A 20,848-nucleotide genomic window follows, 5' to 3' on the forward strand; every position below is an offset into this window, starting at 1 on the left:
AGTGAGTTCATGCAACTTATTATGTGACCCTTTAAGCACATTTATATACCGATACCGATATCCAATGTTTTTCTTGCCCCAGAAAACGCTACTGATATGAAACATTTAGCGGCCTTCTAAGCATTCTAGTACAGTTAAATAGTTAACACACACACATGGACGTCTATAAGGCACTGCATCTGTACAAGAGGAGTCACTACAGTCCCTGGTTCGAATCCAGGCTGTATCAAATCCGGCAGTGATTGGGAGTCCCATAGGGCGGCGCACAATTGGCCCAGAGCCGTCTGGGTTTGGTCGGGGTAGGCCGTCATTGTAAATAAGAAATTGTTCTTAACTGACTTGCCTAGTTAAATACACACACACACCACACTGACCAAGAAGTTTATTTTGTTGGCATTTACATATGTCCTCATTATCAGTAAATCTGTTTCAGTAGCTATAGTTTGCTAGCTAACTATAAAACTAGGTGTCATCATCTAAAATAAACCTAATTTATAAGACAGTTCTTATTTGATTAATGGTGTTTGGACCCATCTATGTGAAGCTAGCCACAATAAGGATTAGGCACGGGCACAATAGTGGAATTTGCGGTTTGCCATCCAAATAAAAGTATGTCATTGACAGTGATGCAACAGAATACAAATAGTAGAATTATGCCATTTCTTATTTTGAAGGCTAAGCGTAAAGTCCACTATTGTGGCTAATCCTTATTGTGGCTAGCTTCACATAGATGGGTCCGACCACCATCAAATAAGAACTGAAATAAGAACTGTCTTATAAATTAGTGCCAGTGTTTTTGAGAGATGGGCCCAGATAGCAGAGGGGTCATGCCGCATAAAAAGAGCCCAGTGAGCAAAGTGAAACTGTATCATTTGTGATATATCCAACACAGGTGTGGAGGGTCACCTGCTTGTGAGAATCACCAAAGTGAACTGCCTGGATTTCACTGGTGTATTTACACAGGGAGTTCTCTGCAAATGTCATGTCTTGTTATGTCTGTTCCTGTCCTTTCTCTTCATTCTCTCTCTCTGCTGGTCTTTTTAGGTTACCTTCTCTGTCTCTCATCCCTCAGCTGTTCTACATTTCTCCTAACTAGCTCATTCTCTCTTTCCCCACCTGTTCTCTCTTCCCCCTCTGATTAGGTCTCTATTTCTTTCTCTGTTCCTGCTACTTTCAGTGTCTGATTCTTGTTTGTGTTTTTTGATGCCAGAAGCAAGCTGTCGTCTCGTTTGCTTCAACCTTGTCCTGTCCTGTCGGTGTCTGCATGGCAGGTGCAACCTGCATTATACTACGTTCTTTTGTTCCATTAACTACGTTGGAAGAGGATTTATGCCATTCCTGTTTTTATTAAAGAACTCTGTTTTCTGTTAAAACCGCGTTTGGGTCTTCACTCAAGTTCATAACAGAAGAATCAGACCAAGAATGGACCCAGCGGCTCCGGACCCTTTTCACTCCGCCGTCAAGATCCAGGGAGCGATGCTAGGCAGACACGAGGAGGAATTGTCTGCTGCTCAACATGCCGTTGAGACCCTGGCCGTCCAAGTCTCCGACCTCACAAGACGGGTTCACCAACTCCACCTCGATCCACCGCCCACTTCCAGGGTTTCCGAGTCTCCGGAGCCCAGGATCAACAACCCGCCGTGTTACTCTGGGGAGCCCACTGAGTGCCGCTCATTCCTCACTCAGTGTGATGTGGTGTTCTCTCTCCAGCCCAACACTTACTCCAGGAGCGCAGCCCGCATCGCCTACGTCATTTCTCTCCTTGCCGGACGGGCGCGTGAGTGGGGCACGGCAGTCTGGGAGGCGAGGGCTGAGTGTATTAACCAGTATCAGGACTTTAAGGAGGAGATGATACGGGTTTTTGACCGTTCTGTTTTTGGCGAGGAGGCTTCCAGGGCCCTGTCTTCCCTATGTCAGGGGAATAGATCCATAACGGATTATTCTATTGAGTTTCGCACTCTCGCTGCCTCTAGTGACTGGAACGAGCCGGCTTTGCTCGCTCGTTTTCTGGAGGGTCTCCACGTCGAGGTTAAGGATGAGATCCTCTCCCGGGAGGTTCCTTCCAGTCTGGACTCCTTAATAGCTCTCGCTATTCGCATAGAGCGACGGTTTGATCTTCGTCGCCGAGCTCGTGGAAAGGAGCTCACGTTCTCCGTTGCTCCCCTCTCCACATCACTGCCACCTGCCGCATCACTGCCACCCTCCCCCGCCGGCTCGGATGCTGAGCCTATGCAGCTGGGGGGTATTCGCATCTCGGCCAAGGAGAGGGAACGGAGAATCACCAATCGCCTCTGTCTCTACTGCGGCTCCGCTGGTCATTTTGTCACCTCATGTCCAGTAAAAGGCCAGAGCTCATCAGTAAGAGGAGGGCTACTGGTGAGCGCAACTACTCAGGCCTCTCCTTCTGGATCACGCACTACCTTTCCGGTCCATCTCCGCTGGCCCGGTTCATCTGCTTCCTGCAGTGCCTTGATAGACTCTGGGGCGGAGGGCTGTTTTATGGACGAGACCTGGGCTCGGGAACATGACATTCCTCTCAGACAGTTAGGGGAGCCCAGGGCCTTGTTCGCTTTAGATGGTAGTTCTCTCCCCAAGATTCAGCGTGAGACGCTGCCTTTAACCCTCACTGTCTCTGGTAATCATAGCGAAACCATTTCTTTTTTAATTTTTCGTTCACCTTTTACACCTGTTGTTTTGGGTCATCCCTGGCTAGTGCGCCATAACCCTTCTATTAATTGGTCTAGTAATACTATCCTATCCTGGAATGTTTCTTGTCATGTAACCTGTTTAATGTCTGCTATCCCTCCTGTTTCCTCTGTCTCTTCTTCACAGGAGGAGCCTGGCGATTTGACAGGGGTGCCGGAGGAGTATCACGATCTGCGCACGGTGTTCAGTCGTTCCAAGGCCACTTCTCTCCCTCCACACCGGTCGTATGACTGTAGTATTGATCTCCTTCCGGGAACTACTCCCCCCGGGGTAGATTATACTCTCTGTCGGCTCCCGAACGTAAGGCTCTCGAGGATTATTTGTCGGTTTCGCTCGACGCCGGTACCATAGTCTCCTCCTCCTCCCCCGCCGGCGCGGGGTTCTTTTTTGTTCAGAAGAAGGACGGGTCCCTGCGCCCATGCGTGGATTATCGAGGGCTGAATGACATAACAGTTAAGAATCGTTATCCGCTTCCTCTTATGTCTTCAGCCTTCGAGATCCTGCAGGGAGCCAGGTTTTTCACCAAATTGGACCTTCGTAACGCCTACCATCTCGTGCGCATCAGGGAGGGGGACGAGTGGAAGACGGCGTTTAACACTCCGTTAGGGCACTTTGAATACCGGGTTCTTCCTTTCGGCCTCGTTAACGCTCCAGCTGTCTTTCAGGCACTAGTTAACGACGTCCTGAGAGACATGCTGAACATTTTTGTTTTCGTTTACATGGATGATATCCTGATTTTTTCACCGTCTCTCTCGATTCATGTTCAGCACGTGCGACGCGTCCTCCAGCGCCTTTTGGAGAACTGTCTTTATGTGAAGGCTGAGAAGTGCACTTTTCATGCCGCCTCTGTCCCTTTTCTCGGTTCCGTTATTTCCGCTGAGGGCATTAAGATGGATCCCGCTAAGGTCCAGGCTGTCATTGATTGGCCCGTTCCTAAGTCACGCGTCGAGCTGCAGCGCTTTCTGGGCTTCGCTAATTTCTACCGTCGTTTCATCCGTAATTTCGGTCAGGTGGCAGCTCCTCTCACAGCCCTTACTTCTGTTAAGACGTGCTTTAAGTGGTCCGTTTCCGCCCAGGGAGCTTTTGATCTTCTTAAGAATCGTTTTACATCCGCACCTATTCTTGTTACACCTGACATCTCTAGACAGTTTGTTGTTGAGGTTGACGCGTCAGAGGTGGGCGTGGGAGCCATTCTTTCTCAGCGCTCTCTCTCTGACGGCAAGGTCCATCCTTGCGCGTTTTTCTCTCATCGCTTATCGCCGTCAGAACGTAACTATGATGTTGGTAATCGCGAACTGCTCGCCATCCGCTTAGCCCTAGGCGAATGGCGACAGTGGTTGGAGGGGCGACCGTTCCTTTTGTCGTTTGGACTGACCATAGGAACCTTGAGTACATCCGTTCAGCCAAACGACTTAATGCGCGTCAGGCTCGTTGGGCTCTGTTTTTCGCTCGTTTCGAGTTTGTTATTTCTTATCGTCCGGGCTCAAAAACACCAAACCTGATGCTTTATCTCGTCTCTTCAGTTCTTCTGAGGTCTCCACCGACCCCGATGGGATTCTCCCTGAGGGGCGTGTTGTCGGGTTGACTGTCTGGGGAATTGAGAGGCAGGTAAAGCAAGCACTCGCTCACACTCCGTCGCCGCGAGCTTGTCCTAGGAACCTTCTGTTCGTTCCCGTTCCTACTCGTCCGGCCGTTCTTCAGTGGGCCCACTCTGCCAAGTTAGCCGGCCACCCCGGCGTTCGGGGTACGCTCGCTTCCATTCGCCAGCGTTTCTGGTGGCCCACTCGGGAACGTGACGCGCGTCGATTTGTCGCCGCTTGTTCGGTCTGCGCGCAGACTAAATCTGGGAACTCTCCTCCTGCCGGCCGTCTCAGACCGCTTCCCATTCCCTCTCGACCGTGGTCTCACATCGCTTTAGATTTTATCACCGGACTGCCTTCATCAGCGGGGAAGACAGTTATTCTTACGGTTGTCGATAGATTCTCTAAGGCGGCTCATTTCATTCCTCTCGATAAGCTCCCTTCTGCTAAGGAGACGGCTCAGATCATTATCGAGAATGTTTTCCGAATTCATGGCCTTCCGTCTGACGTCGTTTCCGACAGAGGCCCGCAGTTCACGTCTCAATTTTGGAGGGAGTTTTGCCGTTTGATTGGGGCTTCCGTCAGTCTCTCGTCCGGCTTTCATCCCCAGTCTAACGGTCAAGCCGAACGGGCCAATCAGACTGTTGGTCGCATTTTACGCAGTCTTTCTTTTCGTAACCCTGCGTCTTGGTCAGAACAGCTCCCCTGGGCAGAGTACGCCCACAACTCGCTTCCCTCGTCTGCTACCGGTCTATCCCCTTTTCAGTGTAGCCTCGGGTACCAGCCTCCGCTGTTCTCATCTCAGCTCGCCGAGTCCTGCGTCCCCTCCGCTCAGGCTTTTGTCCAGCGTTGCGAGCGCACCTGGAAGGGGGTCAGGTCGGCACTTTGCCGTAATAGGGCGCAGACTGTGAGGGCCGCTAATAAGCGTAGGACCAAGAGTCCTAGATATTGTTGCGGTCAGAGAGTATGGCTCTCCACTCAGAACCTTCCCCTTAAGACAGCTTCTCGCAAGTTGGCCCCGCGGTTCATTGGTCCGTTCCGTATTTCCCAGGTCATTAATCCTGTCGCAGTGCGACTTCTTCTCCCGCGCTATCTTCGTCGCGTTCACCCGGTCTTCCATGTCTCCTGTGTTAAGCCCGTTCTTCGCGCCCCCGCTCGTCCCTCCCCCCATCCTTGTCGAGGGCGCACCCATCTACAGGGTTCGTAAGATTTTGGACATGCGCCCTCGGGGCCGTGGTCATCAGTACCTAGTGGATTGGGAGGGGTACGGTCCTGAGGAGAGGAGTTGGGTTCCCTCTCGGGACGTGCTGGACCGTTCGCTGATCGATGATTTCCTCCGTTGCCGCCAGGTTTCCTCCTCGAGTGCGCCAGGAGGCGCTCGGTGAGTGGGGGGTACTGTCATGTCTTGTTATGTCTGTTCCTGTCCTTTCTCTTCATTCTCTCTCTCTGCTGGTCTTTTTAGGTTACCTTCTCTGTCTCTCATCCCTCAGCTGTTCTACATTTCTCCTAACTAGCTCATTCTCTCTTTCCCCACCTGTTCTCTCTTCCCCTCTGATTAGGTCTCTATTTCTTTCTCTGTTCCTGCTACTTTCAGTGTCTGATTCTTGTTTGTGTTTTTTGATGCCAGAAGCAAGCTGTCGTCTCGTTTGCTTCAACCTTGTCCTGTCCTGTCGGTGTCTGCATGGCAGGTGCAACCTGCATTATACTACGTTCTTTTGTTCCATTAACTACGTTGGAAGAGGATTTATGCCATTCCTGTTTTTATTAAAGAACTCTGTTTTCTGTTAAAACCGCGTTTGGGTCTTCACTCAAGTTCATAACAGCAAAGGCAATGTGAACAATGACCTCCTCTTCCCCCAGAGTGTCTTTTAATTCTCTCAGTTTGGAGTATTGGTGTCAAATATTGTACACGTGTTTCCCCAACTTCTCTTTCAATCCTTTGGAGAAGTCTTCCAGTAGAATCTGCAGTGTTCCACATACCTTTTCTTTTATTGTTAAATGGTCAGTGAACTTCTCCATGTTTCCTTCTTTGTTTTTTTTCTCTCTCTCTCTTCAGCCTTTGTTTTTCCACTCAAACCACCATGTCTGCTCACCAGCATCAAAGTCAGATGTTTTAAGCTCTTTGGCTTGGCAAAGGGAGCACTCTATATACCTTCACTCTGTCTTCAGGTTCCCACATCACAAAGACTCAATAAGTTTCCCAATGTTGCTGCAGCTGATCACTTTGTGATACTGTAGTTTGTCCACCATGAACTGGAGGTTGGCGTGGGTTTTGCAGAGGCATGTGTCCCTATCTTGGACTGCTGGCTGGAGTATTGAAGACTTGAGGGCCTGTTTTCATTTACCCTCATTTGTTTTGCTGAAAATCCAAATTCTCTGTTTGCGGCTTTGACCAGGCCATACTTTCTCAGGATGTTGCCTCTGAGCATTTTTTAAGCCCCTTTTTATACTTTTGTTTTAACTCTGCAATGATGGCATTTTGAAACAATAAAATCCTTCGAATTTTTCTTCAGAGTTCCCTTCATTTGCTGTTTTGTCTTTGGGGAATCTTGTCTCTCCATTTTGTCCATCAGTCGATCATACCTTTTTTTGTATTTCTCAGCTTTACTTAATACCTAGATCTCGGTATGCTTTTGAGCGACCTCTTTCAAGGTTTTTTTTTTCTTTTCTTTTTTTCTATATGTCTGTGACCTCTGTGCTGTTTTATGTGGCATCTACTAGTTAGTTTTCAACGTGTGCACACCTTGGAGCAATTTCTAGATTAAAGGAATTTTAAACATGATAAAATAAGCCTAAAGTTTAAAAAAAAAATAAGATAATGGCTTGTTGTCATTTCCACCACTTTGTCATTTCCACCACACTTAAGTTTGTGATGGAAATGATTGTGATGGAAATTACACTTCTACAGTTTCTGGAGAAAATATACAGCCTGCTTATTAGCATGTTTTGAATAGTATTACAGCTAGCATATAGTTTACACTAAATACATAAAATATCACATTTCTCCCACAAATTGAAGAAATTATAGCCTGTTTGGAAATGACTGACACTTAAAATATTCTCTACACAAGCAATATTTACCTTTTCATTTTTCTTCAACTTCTGGAACAACCGTCCACTGCAGTCATGTGCTTCTGTGTCACAATATGTTTCCATGGTAACTAAATTAACATTCTCTTGAAAAAAATTTATTAATGAGGAATTTGTCCTCAGTGGTAGAAATTACACAACAACCAAATTACAGGTATATTTTGTTTAAAAAAACAATATAAAGGACATACTCACAATAAATATTGATATAGATTTTATTTAATTGACCCTTTCTGTAGTAGATAACATAATTTAATGTGTAATTATTAATGTTTTCTCATCGAAAAACATAGAAGCTTAAAAGTCTGGGTCAGGGACAAGGGCAAAATGGTGAAATTGAGGTATAAAATGCATCTGAAAAGTAACTAAAATACTTGATAGAGAGGTGTTTAAAAAGGTCTGGGGTGATTCCAGTGTGAACTTAACATACAAATATTTATTTATTTTTGATAAAATCCCCAAAATTGACCCGAGGTCATAGAAGTGCCCGTTGTTGCAGAATCACCCTATTACTGTGTAACTCTGGTAGGGCAACATCTGAAAAATAGCCCAGTTGGATGTGTGTGCTCGACCGAGCCACGACAGAGAACGGTTGATTGTCAAGGGCAATGAATTCCATTATCTTGGCTTTAATGGATTTCGCCTTTGAGTTGTCTCGCTTAAATGTTCTTACTCTTTCAAATGACTGCTCGACTTGTTGACTGCTCGATCCACACAGCAGACATTGTGGGCTAGGTTAGGAATGCTGTGTTGCACATGTAGCGCAACATTTTACGGGGTGTCATTACGTCATGTACCTACGTTATATAGGTATGTATGCACGTCAGCTTTGACATCGGTTTTTAACATTGGTGTTAAACTAGACATCGGGCCGATACCGATGTTGGCATTTCTACTTTTTTTACCGATTCTGATATGTTCACCGATATATCGTGCATCCCTACACCTTGATGTCCTTTGGGTGGTGGACCACTCTTGATACACACGGAAAACAATTGAGTGTGAAAAACCCAGCAGCATTGCAGTTTTTGACACACTCAAACCGGTGCGACTGGCACCTACTACCATGCCCTGTTCAAAGGCACTTCAATCTTTTGTCTTGCCCATTCATTCTCTGAATGGCACACATACACAATCCGTGTTTCAATTGTCTCAAGGCTTCAAAATCCTTCTTTAACCTGTCTCCTCCCCTTCATCTACACTGATTTGAAGTGGATTTAACAAGTGACATCAATAAGGGACCATAGCTTTCACCTGGATACACCTGGTCAGTCTATGTCATGGAAAGAGCAGGTGTTTCTAATGTTTTGTACGCTCGATGAAGTACAGGTTCGTGTACTTTGACTTAGCACTGATAGTAGCTAATGCATGGGTAAATGTACAGTCACTAGTGAACGTCTACACCCACCTTGCACAGTCTTCATAATCTAAAAAGGGGCATAAATTGGTTATTTTTCCATTACTTTATCAATTTTTGTATTTATTTTAAAGGCAGCAAAATATGAAGACTGTGCAAGAGGTGTGTAGACTTTATCTAGGCACTGTAAGTATGTGGGAATGTGTTTGTTGTCGCACTGTAGAAAGGCTGCCTGACAAGATCACACTGTGATCTTTGCTGAACCCGAGGTGCTGGGTTCTGTCTTCAACAAAATGGAAAGCTGTGAGTTAGTGACTTTTGACCTTTGTGACACAGTAGGCAGTTGGTGAAAGTGAGACTGTGTGTGTGCATGTGCGTGTGTTTGTGTTTGTTTACGAGAGAGAAAGAGACCAGAAGTACATATATGCATAAATACACATAGTCACAGTCACACAGTTATTTTCTTGGTTCTGTCTAAATATACATTGTGGTTTCCTGCATCTGCTTTGGCAGAGAAACTGCTGTACCTAAAACTGTTTCTACACAATATGAGGAAGTGCCTTTTTCCTCCTTTATCTTGTCAAAGATCATACCCCCAAAATATGCTAACCTCGCTCCATTACCAATAACAGGAGAGGTTAGCATGTCTTGGGGGTATGATCTTTGACCCTCTATAACTTTCTCACTCATCATTATTAACAACTCATTCAGGACTATCCATAATTATGGTAGCATCCACATTAATGTAGAAGCATTTAGAAACATATTATATTCTTATTGACAATACAAGTGACTTCAAAACGACACAATACATTATTTACTTTGTAGAGTCACAAACTTGATAAAGTGATTGTGTTCTAGGAACATGGGACCAAATGCTAAACTTTTGGTGACTTTATTTCTAAGAATCTTTAGGGTTGTGAATAATTTTGACCCCTACCTTTTTGAGAAAAAAAGTATTACTTGTTAAATAAAATATCTATCAATGAGCAATTGTATGAGTATAAAGATATTTCCCAATTTTTTGAGCATATGCAATATAATTCAGTATTTGAATGATTTCTTTTGTACAGTCATTATTGCTCGTCTTTACCAAGGGTGTCAATAATTTCAGACCCCAGTGTATATGTATGTATGTGAGAGGGAGAGAGAGAGTATTTGTCTGCATAAAAAAATCCACACAAAATGTCCAATCCCCACTAATACATGCTAGTATCAGTCCCCACTGTAGGCTGGCGTCCGTGCGCTTCCACTAGCCCTGCTGGTCCAGCTGACCTATCCGACTCTGTCCTGTGTAACACGAGAGAGGTCGCTCTACCCAGGACTGACTACAGTGACCCTGCAACCATGCCCCATGCAAATGCCAGCTCCTGTTAGCCCTGTGACGTAAAGCTCTGCCCAACAGCCCAACCTTGAAGTGTTGGGGCCTGAAATGTCAACCTGTCATTCTATATTCCCAGACGAGGAGAGACAGAAAGAAGACCATGGCTGCACTAAAACGTACACGCATGCAAATAGATTTGATAGATTCTTGTTGCTATAACATATGCAAATAGATTTGATAGATTCTTGTTGCTATACCATATGCAAATAGATTTGATCGATTTTTGTTCTTATAACATGTACATAGAATTGATAGATTCTTGTTGCTATAACATATGTACATAGATTTGATAGATTCTTGTTGGTATAACATATGTACATAGATTTGATAGTTGATAGAGCCCTCTTTCTTGGATCATGTTGCTGTTGGCTTGGTGTTGTTGATACAGTGGGTGTAGAGCCTGGCATACATACGTAGCACGTGAGTTTCAAGTTTGGGGGAAGATCATTTTCACCATAAAAATGCACCTTTATAATAAAAACATTACATGCATAATTGCATTTGTGGACACATTTGAGAATGGTTGTAACGGCTTTCGTCTGGTGGAAGAGAGTCGGACCAAAATGCAGCGTGGTATTTTTGAGACATGTTTAATGACGATGAAAACGAACAATACAAAAACAACAAACGGAACGTGTAAACCTATACAGCCTATCTGGTGACAACAAACACAGAGACAGGAACAATCACCCACGAAATACTCAAAGAATATGGCTGCCTAAATATGGTTCCCAATCAGAGACAACGATAAACACCTGCCTCTGATTGAGAACTACTCCAGACAGCCATAGACTATGCTAGATACCCCCACTAAGCCACATACCCAATACCTAACAACACCCCAAGACAAAACACACCACAATAAACCCATGTCACACCCCGGCCTGACCAAATAAATAAAGACAAACACAATATACTACGACCAGGGCGTGACAATGGTCAATTCCTGCCAATGGAACCGTCGCGCTTATAGCCTACTGCCGTGTGCGCATTGCTGCGCTTCTAATGTGAAGAAATAGCCTAATAGTTTATCAACATTGCATTTAAGCTCATTGCTTAAAACCATTTTTTTGATGCTAGTGGTTGTATTAATTTGGGATCTATCTCATCTCACAACTGTCCCGGACTATGTTTGGAATATTTATTTCTCTCACAGAATAGAACAGGTCAACTTTTGTACTATGGGGATAGTAGATTGACATAGGCTAGTTGCTGTTCGTTAGGCCTACTCATCTTGTTGGCTGACGAAAAGTGAATGTGGTCAGTTCTTCCAATATCTTCAATATGCACCTCGGAATTGGATAAGGACTCGCTCAGTTGCATCCTCGATGTGTGTGTCTTCACTTGTAGCCTGTGAGAAAGACCTGATCATGTGACGAAGAGCCATGTGAGTGAGAGGTGCTTCGGCACGCAGCTGGGGGAAGGGAATTTTAATTATTATATTCAGCTCAAGGGTACAATGGCCACCGGCTGCAAAAGGCATGGATGTTTTTAGGGGGCATTACGGTCACACAAAGGGGATGCAGCCGGGAAATTTGAGGCATTATCAAGTGCTTTTCAAATTGTGAATGAGAGACTGATGAAGTGTGTACAGCCTGCACAAAAAACAAAGCAGAGCTCATGCCTTTCATGCGTCTTTTTTCAAACCTTTTTTCAAGTCTCATCATGCAGCCTTAGAATGTATAAAACATCTAAACATATAGCCCAACATTTGTATCACAACTAAAGTTACTTAAATAACTCTAAATTAAGCATATATGAGTACCTGTTTCTTTGTTAACCTCTCAACACAGAATAGCGCACTCCTTCAAATTGTTTGGAGAAAATATCCTTTCTATTTTATTCAGCTTTGTTCAATTGCATTCTTCACACTATAAAATAATCTAAAATAATGCTATGGAATTCTAAGCAAATCTTGTCTGCTTAATGAACTAGTGTAGCCCACAGCAATATGGTACTGTATAGCCAGATCAAGGCCTAACATAAGGACGATGCAGAGTATGTTATTCTGTTCTTCTGAAATAGACTACATTTTCTTCATATCATGTTGCTTTAGAACTGTCTAAAATAAATAATGGATTTATTGTGATGGTGTAGACTTTGAAAAAATGTAGACGTTCCCAATGTCTGCATCAGTGGCTTGTAGGCTATGCGTGGAAGACGAGTGATGCTAAATGTGTTCATGTTCTTTAACTTCTTGACGCACCCATCCCTTTAGCGGGATCATTTTCATCAACATCCGCTGAATTGTAGCGCGCCAAATTCAAATTAAATTACTACAAATATTTAATACATGCAATATAGCAAAACACAGCTTAGCTTGTTTTTAATCCACCTGGCGTGTCATATTTCAATACAGCTTTTCGGCGAAAGCATAACAAGCGTTTATGTAAGAACATCTCTCTCAGTAGAAAAAAATATATATTACAAACACTAGCAGCCAAATAGATTGGTCACGAAAGTCAGAAAAGCAATAGATTAAATTGGCTACCTTTGATATTCTTCGGATGTTTGCACTCACGAGACTCCTAGTTACACACTAAATGTTCCTTTTGTTCCATAAAGATTATTTTTATATCCAAAATACCTCCATTTGTTTGGCGCGTTATGTTCAGAAATCCACAGGCTCGAGCGGTCACAACATCGCAGACGGAATGTCCACAGAAACATGTCAAACCTTTTTTATAATCAATCCTCAGGTTGTTTTTAAAATATATAATTGATAATATATCAACCGAGACTGTCGCTTTTTTAATAGGAGAGGGAGAGACAATGGCTGCCCCACTCTGTTGCGCAAGCAAAACTCTGCGAACACCCAGCTATCCACTGACACGATGTTATCTTTCTCTCTCATTTTTCAAAATAAAAGCCTGAAACTATGTCTAAAGACTGTTGACACCTTGAGGAAGCCATAGGAAAATGAATCTGGTTGATATCCCTTTAAATGGAGGCAAGATATCCAATAGAACAGAGAGCTTTCAGGAAAAACAGCACTTCCTGGTTTGATTTTCCTCAGGTTTTCGCCAGCAATATCAGTTCTGTTATACTCACAGACAATATTTTGACCGTTTTGGAAACTTTAGAGTGTTTTCTATCCTAATCTGGCTTTCTTGCATATTCTAGTTTCTGGGCCTGAGAAATAGGCAGTTTCAAATGGGTACGTTTTTTCACCAAAAATGAAAATCCTGCCCCCTACACTCAAGAAGTTAACGGTCAATTACCATGAGACCAGCTGTTATTTGCTTGACAATCACCGGCTGACAAAGTTTCATGACCGCCACAGCCCTAACTTCCCTCTAGGGTCCCTGTAACATCCCCCTAACATTTTCTCATGTTGATGCATAATGGGAACATGCAGGGGCCTTATGACCTTAGAAATCATTTTTGAATGATCAGATCAGTGTAGCCTGTCTCTGCACTGACCTTCTTAAGGCTGTTCTGGGGCTGTATGGAAGTCCCTTACGCAGGCTTTCACCGTGCACTGACCCCCAGGCACCCAGCTACTTCAGGTTACATCAGGTTACATCACAGTGCATTAACAGCTGAATTAGTGATAAGGTTAAATGGAGAGATTCACATTTTGGACCCCTGGCTGTCACTCAACCACTCAGGAATCTCAGTTGATGATGTGGGTCTAGTTAGTTGTTATGCATATGTCCTAATTCATCGTGTTCTGGTCTGATTGCCCATTCCACTGTCTCTGAACCAGGAGGTTATAGAAGTATGATTTATAGAACAGTCATGAACAATTTCTTGTCATGTGGAAATTATTGTAGTGTCTATTCTACAATGTACATTTCTAGCTGCAAAATCCTAAACCCTATTGATTCTACACCTATGTACAGTAGAATGTCAAGTGGGCTGAAAACAAGTATCCTATCCTTATTGGTTGGCGTGTCCCCTAACTCCCTTCTCCTCTCTGATTTACTTTTTTCTGCTCTGATTATAGATTCTTCTGTTCAGGTCTCCCACCTGAGCTCCACCCCCTCACAGCCCCTTAGCATCATGGTGGGCCCCCCTCACCCTCACCACCACCACCCCCATCACCATCACCACCCCTCCGTCATCAGCACCACCGTCAACCCCGGGCGGCCCCACCCATCCCCCATAAGCACCCTGGGCTCGCCATACAATGGGCTGGGCGGCTCGCCGTACTCCGTCATCACGTCGTCCTCTCTGGGCTCGCCAGGTGTCTCCATGCCCCACACGCCCACCATAGGCTTCAGCACGCTCTCCAGCCCACAGGTAAGAGTGAATGTATTCACACACACTAATTAATGTGTTACATAAGGAGATGCATAAAATACTAAATATCAAAGTCATAGTGTAGCATCATTTGACAAATATGTTCCAAAAGATAATATATGAAATATATGATATGCACTTCTTCCCAGGGGCTTTGTCAGGATGCGATCCACCTTGCCTTCAGTCTGGTTGATTGCATCAATGGTTGTGATTGTTTTCAATCTTTCCGCAATGTGGCGCCAAATCTCTATGTTTTCTACATGCTCAGTACAATGCTCATGTGCTTTCAAATTGGTCCCTATATTCTTCCAGTTAGGAAAACCATCCCTGCTGAAACTTGTCTCTTTAAAAAAAAAAAAAATTTTTTTTTTCTTCTCCTTCTCACTAAAGTCATAAACCCCCACAGCCAAATATCTTCCCGCGGCTATGCTTGTAGTCCATGCTCCGACAAATTGAGGCTGTTCCGACGGCAAAAGGGGGTGCAACTCAATATTTGGACGGTGTGACTAATATTTTGTGCACTCAGTGTATATACAACCCATTATTCATGTTTTACCAAGTACATTTCTCACTTTTGAATAAGCTATCCAAATGTCTTCATTTGGGCACAGTGAATGAATAATGTATAGGCCATATGAAGTATTCAGCAAGGGCCTCATATACGTAATGCATGGCTGGTATGTGTGGGCTGAGAGGCATGGGACGTGGTGTGTAGACTAACAATGTAGGTCATCTGTGTGTGTATGTGCGTGTGTTTGTGCGTCCTTGCACGTATGTGCATGTGTTTGTGCGTCCTTGCACATCTGTGTGTGTGTGTGTGTGTGTGTGTTGACCCGGCCCAGTCCTTTCTAGTCTACAGTACAGTACTCAGTGGTAGGGAGTCCGCATCGCTATCCAGGCTGGTCTCACTCCAAGGGCAATAGTCCCTCAACCTGTTTGTGTACACAAGATGCCTATATATTACAGCACATACTTACTATATACATGACTTACCCTCACTAGCAGGACAATGCATTATTAGGAGGATGTCCTCGTATCTTTTTAATCCGCTGTGGTTCATTTTACAAAAATCTCTGAAACTGGAAACACTTATCTCCCTCACTAGCTTTAAGCACCAGCTTTCAGAGCAGCTCACAGATTACTGCACCTGTACATAGCCCATTTATAATTTAGCCCAAACAACTACCTCTTCCCCTACTGTATTGATTTATTTTGCTCCTTTGCACCCCATTATATTTATTTCTACTTTGCACATTCTTCCACTGCAAATCTACCATTCCAGTATTTTACTTGCTATATTGTATTTACTTTGCCACCATGGCCTTTTTATTTTTGCCTTTACCTCCCTTATCTCACCTCATTTGCTCACATCGTATATAGACTTATTTTTCTACTGTATTATTGACTGTATGTTTGTTTTACTCCATGTGTAACTCTGTGTTGTTGTATGTGTCGAACTGCTTTGCTTTATCTTGGCCAGGTCGCAATTGTAAATGAGAACTTGTTCTCAACTTGCCTACCTGGTTGAATAAAGGTGGAAAAAAATAATAATAATAATAATGATCAGACCTGGGTTCAAATAGTATTTGTTCCATTTATTATACTTTAGATGTGCTTGATTGAGCTTACCTGGCACAATGGAACCAATGCAATAGTCCTTAGTTTAAAACCCACCCCTCTGGCACTCTTGACAGGCTCAATCAAACACAATACTTTATGAACCCAGGTCTGGTAATGATGCTTTCCATTGGCCCGGAATAGCTTATACGGTTTTCTTAATGACCAACTACCTCCCTCTACTGCTCTCCTGTGGAACTGCATGTACCATCGTTCAATTGAATGTGTATTCAGCATCGTTAGAATTCTATTTGGTATGAATTATATCAGCCTTACAGTTACCATTTTGTGCCCTTCCTTGAGGGCCTTCTGTAAATGTTTGTTATTGGCACGATATTATATTAAGGACTGTGTAGAGAGAGTAAATCATCCAAATTAACAGCTACTTCCATACCTGGATAAAAAAAAACAGGTCACATGACATGACAAAGGAAAACACTTCAGATAAGGTTGTTAGGGAGGTAGGAAGCGTTCAGATAGGGAGGTATGCACATAGACAGAGAAATGAACACAAGCACACACACACACACACACACACACACACACACACACTGAGGAAGGCGCTGACTGTATACTGTATAGCTAATGCATGCAGTATACAAAAGACCACTCGAGGTGCTTGGTTCTGTCTTCAACTAAAATGGAAGTCGGTGACTTTTGACCTTTGTGACACCGTGGGCAGTTGGCGAAAGTGAGCCAGTGTGTGTGTGCGTCTGTGTGTATGTGAGATGTACACCCCCCCCCCATACACACACACACATACACACCATTAACCCCCTCTCTGTCCCCTGCTCTCTGTAGGTAAACTCTCTGAACAGTGTGAGCAGCAGTGAGGACATCAAGCCTCCTCCAGGCCTGGCTGGACTGGGTCACATGAACAGCTACAGCTGCATGAGCCCAGGGTCCATGTCCAAGCACATCTGTGCCATCTGTGGGGACCGATCCTCAGGTAAAACAGCAGACTATATTATAGCTAGGCCCAAGACTAAGGCCCAAGACTAAGGCCCAAGACTAAGGCCCAAGACTAAGGCCTAAGGGCCCAAGACTAAGGCCCAAGACTAAGGCCCAAGAATAAGGCCCAAGACTAGACAATACCACGAGAGCTTGGGACTAGAAGGTTCCATCTGTAAAAGAGAATTCGAAGATAATTGGGTTTAAAGTTGCAAACCGCTCATTGGTTTGAATGTCAGCAATTTTTATATTTTATTCTTTTCAATTTACTAAGATAAATTGGGATATTTAGAGTACTATGTTGGAAGAGAACATTGAACAGAACAAGGCTGTGTTAATAATTTCATTTTGACAAAAATGCAGATAGAGCCTTATAGTCCCAAGCTCTCGACGAGCTGGGTACCAGAGTTTTTCCCTTGACAGGTTGGATGGTAGGGAAAAAAACTCTGTCCCTACTACTAGTATACCATACCCCCTTCATCAGCATACTGTATCTACAGGATAACTAAGCCAAATGAACATTTCCACGAGAAATGCTACAATAGATTATTTCCACTCACTAACGACAGATAGTATATTTAAGCAATAAGACACAAGGGGGTGTGGTATTTGGCCAATATACCATGGCTAAGGGCTGTTCTTAAGCACGACGCAAAGCCTTTTGCTGTGGTATATTGGCAATATACCACAAAACCCTAGAGGTGCCTTACTGCTCTTATAAACTGGTTACCAACGTTAGTAGAGCAGTAAAAATAAATGTTTTGTCATATACGGTCTGATATTCCACAGCTTTTAGCGATTCAGCATTCAGGCCGTTTATAAAGCTCCTCAACTAAGCATACCATCCACACCAACACTGAATCACCCAACAGCAGCTCATGTACAGTAGGAGCTGATCTGATCAAGATAATAATTTTATTTCCTGTTCCGTTCTTCCAGGGAAACACTATGCCGTATACAGCTGTGAAGGCTGTAAAGGCTTCTTCAAAAGAACCATCAGGAAGGACCTCACTTACACGTGTCGAGACAGCAAGGAGTGCCTGATCGATAAGCGCCAACGCAACCGCTGCCAATACTGTCGCTACCAGAAGTGTCTGGCCATGGGCATGAAGAGAGAAGGTGCGCGTGTTTGTCTCCCCTGTGCGTATGTGTGTGTTTGTTTCTCTATGCAGGCAGGTGTGTGTGTACTGTGTTAGTGTATGTAAGTGTGTGTGACCCCCCCTGTGTGTGTATGTGTTTCTCTGTGCAGCTGTGCAGGAGGAGCGTCAGCGGGGCCGGGACAAGAGTGATAACGAGGTGGAGTCAACCAGTAGTTTCAACGTGGACATGCCGGTCGAGAAGATATTGGACGCGGAGTTGGCCATCGAACCCAAGACTGAAGCTTACATGGAGGCCAGCACAGGCAACTCTGTAAGCAAAGCTCTGTCTCTCTCTTTCTCTCTCTCTCTTTTTCTATCTCTCTCTGTCTCCCTCTCTCTCTATCTGCCTCCCTCTCTCTCTATCTGCCTCCCTCTCTCTCTGTCTCCCTCTCTCTCTTTCTGCCTCTGTCTTTCGCTTTCTTTCTCTCTCTCTCTCTCTCTCTCTCTCTCTCTCTCTCTCTCTCTCTCTCTCTCTCTGTCAATTCAATTCAATTTGCTTTATTGGCAAAATGTACATGTTATATTTTTGACAGTTTATCAGGAAATGCAGCTACATCTCAGGTTCTGCTGTGGTGCAGTGGTTGCACAGCCTTTCCTCTACAGGGAGCCATGTTTTCCTGTGTCTACCCTTCTCAATGGCAAGGCTGTGCTCACTGAGCCTGCACTTTGTCAAGGTTTTTCTCAGATTTTGATCAGTAACCATGGTCAAATGGTTAGCCACGGTGTACTGACTATTTAGGGCCATATAGCACTGCATTTTGCATTCTGCTTGTGCTTGTTTCCCAATAAGCAATGTAGTTTTGTTTTGACTGTGTTGTAATTTGTTTTATTCTGATTGATTGGATGTTCTGGTTCTGAGGCTTCAGTGTGTACTAGAACAGGTTTGTGAACTCAGCCCCAGGACCAGCTGGATGAAGGGACTCTTTTCTTTGCCCAGCTCTTGGCATTGCACAGCTTGGTAATGATATGAGAGGGGATCACTGTATATTAATTGCTCTTTTTTTAATTATTATTAGTGGATATTGCCCTAATTCTGCCCTGCATGCATTGTTTGTAGTTTTCCTCTGGACACGTAGGAGAGTCTTACAGAACTCTGCATGCAGGGTTTCAATGGGATGTTTGTCCCATTTGGTGAAATCTTGTTTTGCAAGTGGACCCCACACCTCGCTGGCATAAAGTTGAATTGGTTCAATGACACATTCAATTAGTTTTAGCCAAATTTGAATAGATATTTCAATTTGAATTTGTTTTATAATGGCGTAGAATGCCCTGCGTGCTTTCTCTCTCAATTCATTCATTCACTGCATCATTAAGGTGTCCAGTTGAGCTTATTTTTAAACCAAAGTAATTGTAGTGTGTGTAGTACTCTATATATTTTGTACCATTTGAGAACTTTGGTCTAATTCCCTGAGATCTGCAACTTCTCTGGAAAATCATTATTTTTGTATTTTTTACTGCCAGGGCCGAGGGCTGGCAGTACTGCTCTATCAGGTCCAGGCTCTGCTGTAGGCCATGTGCTGTGGGTTACAGCAGGCATAGGTCATCTGCAAAGAGTAGGCATTTAACCTCTGAATTGTGGAGACTAACACCAGGGGCTGAGGATTTTTCTAGAATAGTGGCCAATTCATAGATGTAAACGTTGAAGAGTGCAGGGCTCAGATTGCAACCCTGGCGAAGGCCCCGCCCCTGCACGTATTGCCAGTATCAGGGATGCAAACTAGTCACCTTTCGGCGAAATTCGGCGTTTTGAATCAAAAATAGGTGACCTATGTGATTTGTGTAGATCCGATGAGAAAAGTTTGTGGGAGAGTTGAATCACTACTGGCTGTATCCAAGGCTCAGCCAATCATTTACATAACAACAGAATGCAGCGCAGCACCCGACTAAAGAAATAAGAAACAAACCAATTTACTAGTTACAGCAGCGCGTCCCCTGAACGATAACGAAGAGGTACAGTGTTGCCAACTTAGCAACTTTGTCGCTATATTTAGAGAGTATTCAGATCCCTTCTAGCGAAACATTTTTTTTAAATTGACTAGCAACAAATCTAGCGACTTTTTCTGGTGTTATTGAAGACTTTTGGAGACTGACGTGAAAGCACGTATCATTATTACTCTTCTCAACGAGCAGTGGGTGCTGCCATGAGCCCCACCACATCCCAAAGCACTCACAGACGGCCCAGTCCTCACACAGCAGTCCCTCCAAGCTGCAGTCAGAGCAGGAGATGTTCACCCCTCCGTGTCCAGACTGCAAATGAATCACGCATGCGGGAAGCCACCGCTGGTTGATCCTGCCCTGGCATACATTCATGGCGGGATGTAAATGTAAAATGTTCTTTGTCTAAAATAAATCATTGCCTTTGACTCACACAGCCTCATCATTGCCTTTGACTCACCTTGTCCACTGTGTGTGTGCCTCTCTGTGACATAAGCTAAACATCTAGCTGGCTAGCTGATCATGTCTCAGTCTAAACTGTACACTCAAAAAAACAGAAGGGAGTGGGAATCAAACCCTGAATTCAAAGGCTGGTTGCAGCTGTTTATTGTAGATGATATACAGGCATACTGCCTGTATTGTAAGGTTGATTTCTACACAAATTTAGTGATGTAAAAACACATGACAACTCTAAAACATACTCAAAAGGCAAAGCCTTATAACAGTTCCACCCAAAACAAGCTGCCATTTATGGTTAAAAAATATTGACTCTGCAAAAAAGACTGAGGCCACCATGGCATTAGTTATCGCTGAACACTGTTCCATGCTGACGTGCTCACATTGG

The 20,848-nt window shown here is 44.0% G+C and overlaps 1 protein-coding gene across 2 annotated transcripts in view; it reads left to right on the forward strand.

The window, feature by feature from the left end:
* The window catches only part of rxrga (retinoid x receptor, gamma a), a 46,239-nt gene that overhangs the window by 15,402 nt on the left and 9,989 nt on the right, over window positions 1-20,848 (forward strand). Inside the window, exons 2-5 of one of the 2 annotated variants that reach the window (XM_064939348.1) lie at window positions 14,067-14,362; window positions 16,781-16,928; window positions 17,870-18,049; window positions 18,180-18,340. In XM_064939348.1, the coding sequence (XP_064795420.1) occupies window positions 14,067-14,362; window positions 16,781-16,928; window positions 17,870-18,049; window positions 18,180-18,340 (785 nt within the window). The remainder of the gene's footprint in view (window positions 1-14,066; window positions 14,363-16,780; window positions 16,929-17,869; window positions 18,050-18,179; window positions 18,341-20,848) is intronic. The other variant, XM_064939359.1, reaches the window with a different exon arrangement.

This window comes from Oncorhynchus masou, chromosome 3, assembly GCF_036934945.1.
Source record: "Oncorhynchus masou masou isolate Uvic2021 chromosome 3, UVic_Omas_1.1, whole genome shotgun sequence".
In the NCBI taxonomy this organism is placed as follows: Eukaryota; Metazoa; Chordata; class Actinopteri; order Salmoniformes; family Salmonidae; genus Oncorhynchus; species Oncorhynchus masou.